The sequence below is a fragment of the Manis javanica genome, chromosome 2, assembly GCF_040802235.1.
Source record: "Manis javanica isolate MJ-LG chromosome 2, MJ_LKY, whole genome shotgun sequence".
Lineage (NCBI taxonomy): Eukaryota > Metazoa > Chordata > Mammalia > Pholidota > Manidae > Manis > Manis javanica.
The window spans coordinates 87875502-87889412 of record NC_133157.1 but is presented as its reverse complement, the minus strand read 5'-3'; the positions used below and the strand labels follow the sequence as shown (position 1 = coordinate 87889412).

Below are 13911 nucleotides of genomic sequence, written 5' to 3'. Positions count from 1 at the left end.
AAAAAATAAAACATGTCCATACCACCCCTAAAAAGAAGTTATATACTGGGAACTAGAGCAGTTAGTTTCTGATCTCTGGAAACCTGGTGAACATTTCATTCCAGTAAAAAGGAAAACTATATAAACCACCGCATACTTTGTTACCTATGGGAAACCAAGGGTAAGGCCTTCGGGCAGCAAACCGATTTACCCTGAAACGATGTAGTTGAGAGCAGGATGGTCTTCTGAAACAGGAGGAACAAGAGGTTCTGGTTGCCACTCTTCAATCAATTCTTCCTTTATCTGCAGGGGAAAAGGAGTTGAAATACAGCACAGTGCTAGTCAGGGAACAGCAGCTCCAGGATTATCTGAATCACCTGCTGTAATGGCACCATCATAATGAGCACACAGCTGGAAACAAAGGTCCAGAAATGCAACAGCATTACCATTAAGTTCTGTGCACTTAACCCTCACCTGTCCTGATCACAGGTTAAAGGCTCTGTTCCCATGCAGTTCTGTGGGTGACTGGAAAATATGAGAAAATTTTATTTCCATGTTCAGGATTTTCCACTGTGCTAAGTGGAAGTAAACCTATCCTGCTGGGAAGACAAAGAAAGTCTACAACACAAAGGTGCGAAGCAAGACTTGCAGGTAAGTGAGCCCTGCCTCTACTCCAAGATACTGCAAATGCCACACCTGCAGTTCTTAAAGCCATGACTGTCCTGGGAAGGGGTCAACCAGACTACTAAGCACTGCTTCCACGAGCCATCTGCAGGGATTAACAAGTAGCTGAAATACAGAAAAAGACTCTCTTATAATTACTGCAATGGGATTTAATTTGGAAATTTCTCATAAGAAGCCATGTTGTTCCTTATTACTTAATTCATTACAAATATTTTGAGTATCTTGAATGTCTTATCCTTTCCTGAATAAGAAAAAAAGGTAATTTTGAAATGCAGTCTGGATGTACAGGGTGAGGTGGGGCACCGAAATGAACACCAATTCTTGCCTTACATCGAGGCCCACTCTCAATGGTTCTCACCTCATGATTCTGTTAAGTGCTGTGCATTTTTCTCCTGACAGACAACTCCAAGGCTGGGCTAAGAGCATATTCACCTGATGCTCAGATACTCCAAAGTGCTGACGGAACAAATTAACCAATCAATTCCTCATCTGTTTCTACCAATTACTGCACATGAGAACAGCAGCCCAAACAAGGCCAGGGTACCTGTCATGCATGCTGTCTTCTTGCTCCTGTGGACATGCTAGCTTTTATATCAGCTTCTCTTACATCGGTTTTTGGGAATGAGTCAGATGCTTTCAAAGAAATGCTAAGTCTTAAATCACTAAACAGATTCTCAGCAGATGGTGGTGGTAGGGGAAGCAATTTTTCGGTCTCTCTGAATGGCTACGTGGGAACAGAAAACACCTAGACAGAAAGACCAGAGCTCTGGGCAACACAACAAAACAAGATGATAAGACACCCCCAAAAGCCCCAGCCCCAGCCCTTGTCACTATACAGAAAAATAAGTTATGGACCTCTATGAAACTAGATTTCCCAAATTCTGTCTCATTTAAAATTGAAGGGAAAATAACTTCTGTAAAAATGAGCAGGCGAGTCAATCTCATAAAAATCATTCTAAGAGGAAAAAGAATAAGCAGAATAATATACCTACAATAAAAATAAAAACATACCAGGAAAGTGTGCACACACAACAGGTCAAAATTGAAAGGAAGGAGCGACACACAGCAGCAATTCACTGGAGAATTCCACTTTATTAGGGAAAGGTGCTGGGTTATATAGGAAGGGGCATGAGCTGATTGAGGTGTCACTTCTACGGGGCTGGTGGCTATTGGCTAGGTACTGGGATTGGGAGGGGGGCGAGAGGTGATTGGGCTTCAGGTGGCGCCGGCGAGAACCAAAGACCTGGAAGAGAAGCAGGAAGTTCGCCATCTTACGGATGGGGGCCCTTCAAAAATTGTAGCAGATTTCAAAATGAGATTAAAAACCTTTAAGAATATAATAAAATACAGGACACAACAACATAAATCAGAATTAGAATAACTCAGAAATGAGTGTCAAGACTCACAAAAGACTTAGAAATTAAAAAAACATTATTTCATAAATGAAGACTAAATTTGAAGGAACAGAAGGAATAAACATAATAGATAATGCCTTAAGAGAAATAGAAGCAAAAATTTTTTAAGTGAAAGAAAAAAGAAATATGAAGGGATTCGAGAGGATGTGACAAATACCGAAGACAGGCAAAAATCAAACATTTGAGTAACAGAAGTGCCTAAAGAAAGCCAAATCAAATATGAAAAATACTAGTATAGGAAAGATTTCCTGAAATAAAAACTGAGTGGAAACTATACTACGAGAATAGTGACCAAGAATAACCAGCACTGCCATGGACTGAATGCTTGTGTCTCCCCAAAACTCATATGTGGAGGCCCCAGTGTGACAGTATGTGGAGGTTGGGGCTTTGGGAGGTAATTAGGTCAAGCGGGTAGAGTCCTAATGAATGGGATTAGTGCCCTAATCAGATACACAAGGGAGATGATTTCTCTCTCTGCCATGCGAGGACACAGCAAGACGACAACCCCCTGTAAACCGGGAAGAGTGCCTCCCTGAGAACTGACCCGTGCTGGAACTTGATCTTGGACTTCTCCCCTCCAGAAGAACTGTGAGAAATCTTGTTTTAGCTACTCAGCAGCCTGAGCTAAGTAAGGCAAAACACAAGCTAGTAAAATTACTGGAAAATGATGAAGAGAAGAAAACCTTTTGGGTATTTAGGAAAACAAACAAACAAACAAACAAATGCAGGGGACAAAACTTCATGCCAGAAGAAAATGAAGATACATATTTAAAATGCTAAAAAACAAAGTGTGAGCCAAGGATTTTATATCCAGCAAAAATGACCTTAAGTATAAAGGACACAAACTATTATCAGTAAGAATCTCAGGGACTATTATTCTCATGAGCACTTCCTGAGGGATCTACTAGAAAATAACCTTTAGACAACAAAATGACAGGAGAGACAGAGGGACGATGGGCAGCACTGAATTTATGGTTATGAAGTCTGAGAGGGGGGGATATACAATGCAATGTGCATATGCTTCAACACTGTAGACACAATACAGCCACCTTTAGAATGGGGAGAAACAGTATGCAACCATACTCTAAAACCCTTAATGTTTCCAGGAATCCTAGTGTGGCAGTACTGGCATCTTTTTTCCTGGACTTTTGTGTAATATGGGATAAAACAAGTGAGTAATTATGGGATATTATAATTAAATAATTTCCTATATGCTTAAGAGCCAGGATTACTAGGTGGAGGAAATGGTATACAAATGTGACAGAGAAGAGATCAAGCAAAAGCTTGAGGACCTCAAATTAAGTATCAATGTAAGTGTGGAAGTATCAATATAAACTCATTAAATATTGTATCATCATATATAAATTGCATATATGTATATAAATGCACATATACATTTATATGCAAATTATATATACATACATACACATAATATAAACATGTATATGCAAATACATGAATGTGTGTGTATATATATACACACACACACACACATACACACATATACATACAAATAATCTGTCCAAGGAAAAGGCCCAGAAATGTTAGTAGCAGCAATGATCATTCTTAGCTCCAATCATTCTTAGATCAAGTTGTCTTAAAACACACTTTCATAATTAAAAGAAACCAAGACTTCTTGGAGAGACAACTGATTCTGGGCCTGGGGAAAAAAATGTATGAGATGACACTGGACACTTTGTAATACTAGATAGCAATCAAAGACATCACATCAAAAGGTCTCAGGAACAAAGATTTCCACTGCCTAAAGATGGGATAACTGAGCCTCAACAATATTAACTGCAGTGGATTAAGATCCATTAAATGGGTTTGAATCAATTACTTCATACTGATTTTAAGAAAAGAATGGATCATCCTCTGAGGATGATATGGAATCTATTTACTAAAAATTGATGAAGAAAGGAATTAAGTATTTTTCCTGCCTTCTCCATATGAACTGAATCACTAGGGAAGTAATAGTGGATGAGTAGAGGTATCTCTTTATAGAAGCATTTTAACTAACAAATGAAAAAGATCTGGAAAATATCATTTTGCTACTGTGAATGAATTAAACAGGTACAGGCATTAAGCATCAATGGCTGCCAGGATCATGTGTGCCTCCCACAGTCTTAGCAGACACTAACTTTTATCTTGTCAGGGAAACTGAACCCAAGTTTGATACGGTCTCAGGAGCCAATTGTTCATTTCCAGAAAGTGTAGAGGACGGAGGAGTATGTTCAACTGCATCAAGAGTACATGTAATCAGCAAAATGCAAATTGAGGAAAATTCAGAGATGGCCCAGGTTCTTCAAATAAATCATGAGAAAATGAAAGGGATGGGAGAGGAATCCTATAGATTAAAAGAGACTACATAAACATTTTTCAGAAGTGGGTAAGACTAAACTATCAGGCCTAGGGATACACATTTGTGTATTCCATAAAAATGCAAAAAATACTGCAAAAGTTAGAATAATTAGTACTTAATGGGGCACGAGTGGGGGCAGGTCTTGGGGTAGGGGACAAAGTTATCTTGGCTGAGGAGGTCCTTCCTTTATCCTGCCACCTACTTCCCCAATGTAACATCTTGATTGTAGAACTATTTTACAAGCTAATTGAAGAATCTCTTACAGAACTATTTGCACAAAACAAATATGTAAAGAAACGTTTTCAGAACGTATCGATAGTTACCTAAGAATTTATCCATGGATTCATACACCTGTTCTTGATTGATAACTCTGTCATTTGAAAACTTCATCAGTTTTCTTAGTCTGAAAGTGCTAATTTTTCTTATGGCTAGGCAATTTTGAGGAGAAACTGACTCTATCTTTTATAGTTTTTGGTCTATGGTTCTGTTTAGAGAAACTGATGTGGCTAACAGATAAACCATCATCTGAGGATGAAAAATTATCAACAGCCTGAGAGTTACAATTTTCATCTGTTGTACACAGTTGGTTTGCTTTCTTCAGTGTTTTAGGAAAGTTCCATTTTACTTTCTTTTTTTCTCTTAAACCTCAAAGAACTAGTAGCCCTTTGCTTTCTTACTCTTGACTTGGAGGGAATTTCAATGTCATCAGTCTCATCACTAATATCACTATTGCCATTTCTTTTCACAGATTTCAGGGCCATGTTCTCAGAATGTAATTGTTTTGAAAGTAGTCCATTTCGTGGGACATCAGGCTTTCTATCATCACAAGTATTTATTATTTTCACATAGTTTTCTGTTACAGGATCTTCAGATCTATCCATGGACGGCTTACACTGCACACTGTTCGTAGAGAATCCCTGTGTTGTATACTGGGTGGGAAAGATGACATCACTGTCTTCTGATTCTGTGACATCCCCTAAATTGCAGTGGTGATCAGCTGCGTTTAAAAAAATTTTCTCACCATCAGATTCAGAAGAAATACTCTGGTCTAAAATCTCACTTTTATCAAAATCATATTTTTCACTTGGATTTAGGATGTTAGCTAATTTCTGGTATTCTTTAGTACCAAGGGAGTCGTGGCTTTTCTGACAACGAGCATCTTTGGCTTCTGTTGAAAGGCATGTGGGCTGTTCATTAGAACTTTCATCAGAGGCGGTATTTCCATCACTGGCCTCAACGGCTTCACACTCTGTCTCAGACAACTTGGAGAAACCGCACTGGAGTAAGGAAAGCTGTCCAGGAGAGCCCACAGCTCAACGTGCGCCAGGTGCTTCCTTCCTCACAGCCTTGACCCCCAAGTCTCCCAGCGGTTCCTCATTGCTGAAGTCACTGCAGGGATCACGCCCGTCTTCAGCCAGCAGCTCCGGGGGCTGCTCTGGACCTCCGTGTCCCCGACGCTCAGGTTCCCTCAGCTGTCCAGGAGCAACGACAGAAAATGTTAAGACAACATCATGGTGAGATGTCAAATCATCACGCTGGAAGGGAACTGAATTAGGGCACAAGTGTGTCACTTGATACTTTCTGGAAGTACAGTTAATACACAAACGTAAAGGATTTAACATTACACTTTGGCACACTATTTGCTCTTTTCAAGTTGAATACTTTCCAAAACAAATACGTTTAAGCGAGAATACCACATGATCAAATTATTTATAAGGAAAATACAGAGCAGAGTGGTCAGCCTTTCAGATGCAGGAACCAATTCCTGGACTCAGAAGAGAAAAGTACACATGTTGGGAGCTGGGGCTATGTCCCTTCCCCCACGTCTGAACGCAGCATGGGAAAGCACAAGCTTGAGAGCAACCGGTGCAGTCCTTGGAAGTTATCTGCTCACAAAAACATATCTTGTCCTTGAAGATGGGCCAAGACTCCTCACTCTGAAAATAGGGAGACCTTGAGGATGTGTGAAAACACCTCCCCGCCAGCGCCACCTAAGGTCCAATTATCTCCTGACCCACCCCTTACTTGCTACTTGTATAAATTGAGCCTGTAAACAATAAACTTCGCCAGCTTGATCAGACATCCTGTCTTGCTGGTCATTCTTTGTGTCTCTTGCTTGTCTCATTTCTGCAGGCGTCTCCGGTACACTCCACGTTCGTCCCGCGGGCCGGGACATACACAACTTGCTTTCTGCAGTCCAGCAGATTCTTGAAATACGCCTTAAAAAATGTGTAGGAGTTAAAGAATTCATAACGAGACAATATAACTACTGATTAAAAATAAGATCTGATAGGATCATGACCACAAGACATTCAGAAAATACTGAAGATGTTTTGAAGTAAAATTTGCTACAAATATAAATTCAGCATTTATTTTCTCATATCAATCAGAGCTAAATACATCCTTCAGTTTCTTAAAACTAAGGCTTCATTAGTAAAAGATTTAGAGAATGTATCATACAGTAATACTTCTGTCAACATTTGATATGCAGGTATTTCTACAGAGAAAAATATTCTTCCCATATTTCAAATCATTGGGTACAAATTTATGGTTAAACTGCTAAAAACAAACAAGAAAAAACAGGCAATAACAAAAAACTTTCAACACATATTCTTTACTTTTAAAAAGGCCTTAGGATGACAATACATATAGATTTTGTAGTATGTGACATGACAAGCTACTGAAAGGATCCCAAGATCAAGTACTCAAATAAAATTATCTGCTTGAGTCAGTGATTTTGATGTTTGGATTTAGTAATCATAAACACACAGATTACTATTTTTCCATTTAATTTATTGTTTAGTAAAAATTATTTATTTAAGATTGGACCAGTTCCCTATACAAGGACCAATTTTTTTAATGCAGTAGAAATTTTTTTAATATATAGGTGTTGGGGGCAAGGTGACACTTACAAATTGGATGTCACACTCAGTGAGACACCATTTATCATGTACTAGCACTGAACATGGTATGATCTCTAGTAATTGCAGGTGAGATCACATATTAGACCCCACTTAATTTTGGATGGACAGTTTGGGATAGCTGAAATTCCAGTTTGGATATAAATGCCTGATGACTGCTCCTGAATTTGTTATGATATGAAATGTTAAATTAGCCTAAATTATTAATTTCACTGACAGTCTTCTAACTTTGTGTCCTTGGATTTTTTTTAGAAGATTTTTTTCTTCACTCATTGAAAATTGAGAGAGAAAGGAAAAGAAACTTAAGATGGTCATGGCACGTGCTGTCCGAGTTCCACGCTACAGACGCAGGAGCTGCTCACAGTTCCCAGGCTGCGCACTGGAGGCTCCTCTTTCAGCCATGTTGTGACTGTCAGGACCCCCGCTTCCACTTGGCCTTCCCTCTAGAGAATGCAAGTAACTGAGTAAAATACGGGGTAAAAACCAGATAAACGGCAGCAATGTACACTAAAACCTGGGGTTGGGAAAGGAAAACTGAGTGCAGCTTGCTTAGTTCTCCTATTTTTCAATTTGCTGTAAGGACTCACATGCAGTTTACAGAACATTAAAATTCTCCTAAGTCGCAGGTAGTGGAGAGGCACAGCGGGAGCAGCAGGGCCTGGCACACACTCTCACTTCTTGCTTCAAAGCTGACTTTGCCAGAGTGAAGACGAGTGAGTACTACTTTGCAGCCAGCTCCAGGGAAACGTCTCATGAGGCTGGGGGGAGACTGAGAAATGCCATGGATTTGCTCAATAATGATCCATAAGTACCTAATAGTAACCATGTCTATGCAATATTTATAGGAAGGACATAATATCAACATTTCAAACACCACAGATAATGTGGAGTGTTGGGAATTGCACAATCTAGTCTATATTGCTAGTGTATTTATTATTCATACTCATTTAAACACTTTCACTGATTCCTGCAGCATAGTAGGCATCAAAATGAAAAAGTCCATCTAATATGAAACTAAAACACTCTTAATTATATAACAGGTTTGCTACATCTTTTGGGAAACTTCACGTTTTTAAAACTTTTGGTATACCATTTAGCAGAGGTATTAATGGCCTAGATTCTAGAATATTAAATTCTCCTTTAAAAGGAAACCAGCTTATTTCTCTTTTTAAGGCTTTGTTACCGGGACAGGCACAGTGGTACTGCCAGGCCAGTTACCAATGCCCGATTCAGGAGGACACACCAATGGTCCCAGCCGCTTGGTATCTGGGCAACAACTGGGCGTCTTCTCCGCAGAACCAGAGAATTATAGGGCCCCTGGGCTGCCATGAGGTCCCTTCTCCCGGGGCCTGGGGACGACCACGGGCCGGGGTGGGCAGCCTCCTTCCCGGTCCTGCCTGTATCTCCTCAGTGGAAGCCCAGGGCCTGCGACAGATGCAACCGACAGCGCCAGCAGCCGTCAAGCTGCCAGGACCCCGCTGAAGGGGGGCGGCTACTCTGGTCTGAGCACCCTGGAGTCAGGCTCGTCTCAGACCCCGTACCGGACCCGTCAGCAGCCGGTCGCTGCCCCCGAGTCCTCGCCCTTCTCCACTGCCACTCCGGCCCAGACCACCATACCCAGCTGGACTGCCACAGTGTCCTCCCCGGTGCCCTGCCTCTGCTCAGTACTACAGTCTAAGTCCCTGGGTTCAGTCCGGGGAACACAGAGCAGGCCGCGTCTCTGTTCGCTCAGAAGCCTCTGGGCTGTAAGTTGAGAACAGCAGTAAGAGTCCGAGGCGCACGGCCAGCCTGCTTGCCCCGAGCGCTCCGCGCACAGCCCTTTCGGCAGCGGCAGCCCTCAAACCCGTGCCCGCCTCCAGGGAGAACCCCGTGTGCCAGAACGGGGGGCATTTCATGGCATGCCATACTGTAAGTTCTGTCTCAAAGTCACAGCCACAGTTCCGCATGATGGGGCTTCCTGTCGTCTCTCTGTCACCACCTTTTGCTCTCTTGATCTTCACTCCAGCCATTCTGGCCTCCCTGCCATTTCAAAATTGTGCTGGGCAGGCTCCTCTGTGGAAGCATATCTCCCCCTCGTCTCTCCAAAGAACCAAGGCCACCTCACAGCGAGCACTTCCCCAGCCACTCCACCTATGACTACAATGCTGACAGCCTCCCTACGTGTCCTGTCTGCGCTGTTTTATACTGAGATATAATTCACACAAACACTGTGTACACGCAGGGTGTGCGCTGCTGATTTGACACATTTGTATACTGCAATATGTAACCACCTGAGCTTTAGGGGACACCTCTGTCACATAATTAACACTTGGTTTTTGTGTTAGCAATTTTATATATATATAATATAGTACTGCCGGCTATAATCACTACACTGTGCATTAGATCTCCAGAACTTACTTATCTTCTACCTGCTCCATTTCTATCCTTAGAACCTATCATTGTCATATACTATATGCTTCACTTATTTTTTTATTACTTGTCTCTCCCAAACAGACTATACATTTTTTGTGGGTAGGATTTTTTGACTGTTTTATTCATTTCTCTATGCCTAGCTCTGTGATGTACAGGACCTGACATTTAGCAGACATCAGAAAGTATTTGTGAAGTCAACTCTCAATATCTATTTCTAAAGGGAAACCATGATACAGACAACAGACAACAGAAAGTCAATGCAAAATATAACTAAATTGTCCCAACTCATCAGATTAAAAGTGTTCTATAAATTCAAATTTCTACATCTTAAAACATTTTAAAAGGGATTTTCTACAACCTTTAAAAATTAAAAACATAGCACAGGGAATAAAATACTTATTTTATAATATGTGCTTCCATTATACAGGGCTTGGAACAATCATATTTTAAAACATCACCTGGCCAAAAGCAGCATGCATTTAATGAGGCCTGAATAAATTTGGATACTCTTGGTAACAAATGAACAATCTTAATTCAAAATTTCATCACTGAATGTTGACAGTATGCCTGGCAAGAACTTAAGTACGTTTTACTGCAAACAAAATATAAGATGTGGAGGGTCCTGCTACTAATAAACAACCCTGGAGGAAAAACAAGATACACTTAGGACAATGAGAGAGCAAGACAACTTTCCATGTGACTTAACATACTGAATGTCTTACTTCACACTTTAACAATGGAATAGGTGGCTACTCTGACAAACTGAAACACTGAACTATTTAATATATGGCAGAAAACAGGACAAGTCATACAGTGCTAATAAGTTTTGTGGATAATGATCTCAGATTAGAAACATGAGTACAGGCTGGAGGTGGGGTGGTACTCTGAGATGGAGGCAGGATCAGAGGGGGGCCTGGAAGGCAAAAAATGCTGCTGATTACAAAAGAGGAACTGGGGGAAGGAAGTCTGAAAGCAGCAGCATATTCAATAGAAAAGACAGAGAAAGGGGACCTTTAAATGGGCCCCTCAATTTAGAATCAAATAGTTACTGTAACAGAAACTCAGCTGTGAACATAAGACATTGTATAATAGTTGTAATATTCATAGGACACAAATAATATATACCTTCTTCTTCCCCATCCATCAGCGATCACTTTGAACTGGCACAGATCTTGCTTAACATGCTCACTAATGGTAATGCTCATTATGTAAGTGTTCCCTTCCGCCTCCCATCACGATGGTGTAAGTTAGGACAGGGACCAAGTGTTCCTGTTTTTACAGTACTGTTTTAGGTCAATAAATGACTTACATGAAAGTTTTACTACAAAGTCCTGGAAGTTAAGGGAAATATCCTTAAGTTTCCTAGGACTCAGTTCCCTCATTTTTATGGTAAGGAGGTTAACAAGGACAACAGTCCAGGACTTTATTATGCTCATGTCAACATCAACTAGAAAATAGGTTAATAGCCTTTGTATGCTGGTGTGTGAAAGAATTTAAAATATTTTTTCAAAGGATATAAATATCTTGTTTGGAGAATAAGAAACATCTGTATGCTGAGGATAAACACACGTGAGAGAGTTTGAAATATTGGTGTGGAATTTTTATTGGGAACAGAAAACAAAAATCTCCATGAAACATGAGAGTGCATCTCAGGGAGTATTTGGTAATTTTTAACCAAAACACATTTAAAATTTTTGTTTATTTAGGAAAGTTTCTTTTTAGTTCTTGACTTCAACAGCTATTTTAAAAAATAATACATTTCTCTTTGCCAGTCTGAAAATGGCCCTGGAGGTCACACTATCTAGTATATGTACATATCTAGTATATGTATACATCTAGTGTGTGTACATTATTTATAACTATATATGAGAAAAATCTTAGTTTAAAGGTACAATAATACAATAATACATTTCTTATTTCTTTAAAAGTAGAAATTCTCAACACAAGGCATTTTTTGTAACAAAAATGAAACATTTCTCTGAAAAGGCACCAGAAATTGTATTTCAAGTTTACTAAGGGAGAAAAATGTGTTTAAAATATTATTGAAAAGGTCAGAGAACAATTTCACCCCTCCAGGATGTCGCTGGTAAGACAAGAGCCTTCGGACCATAGTCTGAAGAGGTTACAGACCCCGAAGAGCTCTCCTCGGTGCTGTTTTGATCCTTGAACTGCTTCAAAATATCGCCTGGCATTTTCGCTTCCAACTATACCACACAGTGAAGTTGCTAGAACAGAAAAAACACAAGATATTTTTGAAGTGTTTGCTCCAACAATATGTCAGAATTTCCTGGCATTCCCCATATATACACAGCTTTAGCTGGAGCAGGCAGAATCTACTTAGGCAGGAAATTTTATTTTCATTTCCCTGGCAGATGTTGCCATTATGGTGAAACGGTAATAATCTGGCCAGTGTTACTGAAGAGAGCTGACATTCCCTATTTAATCTGTTTTCTACCAACTTAGTCAAGATTATATCTCCATGAAACACCCACCTGATATAATATGTCTAATAATAAAGGCATACATCTGAGTATGCATTTCTCCTTCTAGACTATTATTACAATAGCAACTACTAAAACTGACAAAAATAACTACTGTATCACCAAAATTAGATTATGATCTAAAATAATTGTATGCTAAACCTGTGGGTGTCAAAAAGTCAACCACTGTTTAGAAACATCACATCTTTGAAACAATTTTGAATGCATAAAGAACACTGACGTGGAACCTGTAAGGCCATATACCACTTTAGTATCAACGTTATTGTGCGTTTTTATTTACTGGAAATTTTACTAAATGTTATGTAAATAAAATCTGATCAACCCCATGTATACTTTAAAATTTCTTGTCAGAAACAAATGCACAGAAGGGAAAATAACTTCAGCCTAATGTTGATGGAAGGATTAGTAAGAAGTAATACTTTTGTGATTATCATCAGAGTTGATTTGCACTGTAATACATTACTCTAGGCAATGAAAAGAATTCTTAATAATAGCTGCTATTTATTGAACACTTATTACATGTGTACCTTTTTACATTCTTGCATTTAATTCCTACAACCCTAAAAGATATCTCCCTTTTGTAAGGAATTTAAGTTTAGAGAAATTGCTCATTAGATGCCCAGCTTGGAAGTTATTTCTAGAATTATTCTTGGGTTTGGCTGAATCCAAAATTTACACTGTAACATCTCTCATGTCCAGAACATCCCTCTCAAAACAAGACCCTTGGGGCCTCAGCTTGAAGAAGTTGTGGATCAACATACTGACTGGATCAGCTCTAATAGCAGTGTCCCAAAAACATGAGCTATAGTCCTGGAAATATGGAACCACAATAGCAATTAATGTACCTGACGGCCCAGGCACCTGGTGGCTCTGCCCTTGCTGGCGCCACCTTCAGCACTGTGCTGTCAGACTGCAGGGACTAGACAGAATGACCAAGTGATGGGTGGGCATTCATCTGAATCTCTGTAAGTTTCCTACAACAGCTTTACCACAAAACTTACAAAAGGCACCTCATTTTGTATTTATAATCTTTCCCAAAATGGCTTCAGTAAAAGTGAAGGCCGCATCCGCCTGTAAGTTAACTACAGAAAAACATTAGAATTCAAAAGGGTAGAGGAAAAAAATCAGGAATTAGGAAATGTAGCTTAAGAAAAACTCATACAAGGCTACAAATGCTTGCATTTCTTCTTAGCAACTTACAAGATAATGCAAGATGTAAAAAGAAAAGCAGGAATGGTCACATGTTAGGGAGCTCCAGCGCTACCTCCGTCTTAAAGGCTGGTAGTGTGGCACCTTTGTATCATTCTCCAGACCTGCTTCTGCCCTAGGAATCTCTTCCTCTTTCTCTGAGCCTCCTGCCCAACCGCTCCCTTTATAAATATCCTTATGATTACACGGGGTCCACCCAGATAATCGAGGAGACATTGCCAGGAAAATGGGTGAAATCTGGATGGGTTCTGAGATCACAAAGTATATTAATGTTTGTTTCTTGATTTGGATAACTGCATTTTCAAGAGGACACTGAAGGGAAAAAAGAAGTTTCAGAACAAAACATAAAATGGAGTGTTTTCTAATGGATAAGACTATTTTTATGTGTACATGTAAAAAACAGTGTCCTTGTTCTGGGGAAATACACA

The 13911-nt window shown here is 39.8% G+C and overlaps 1 protein-coding gene across 1 annotated transcript in view; it reads right to left on the bottom strand.

The window, feature by feature from the left end:
- Window positions 1-1735: 1735 nt before the first annotated feature.
- Window positions 1736-13911, bottom strand: part of LOC108408991 (DNA excision repair protein ERCC-6-like 2) — a 57010-nt gene continuing 44834 nt past the window's right edge. Inside the window, 1 exon segment of the mRNA XM_073228842.1 lies at window positions 1736-11998. Within this exon segment, the coding sequence (XP_073084943.1) occupies window positions 5046-6062 (1017 nt within the window). The 5' untranslated portion in view covers window positions 6063-11998 and the 3' untranslated portion in view covers window positions 1736-5045.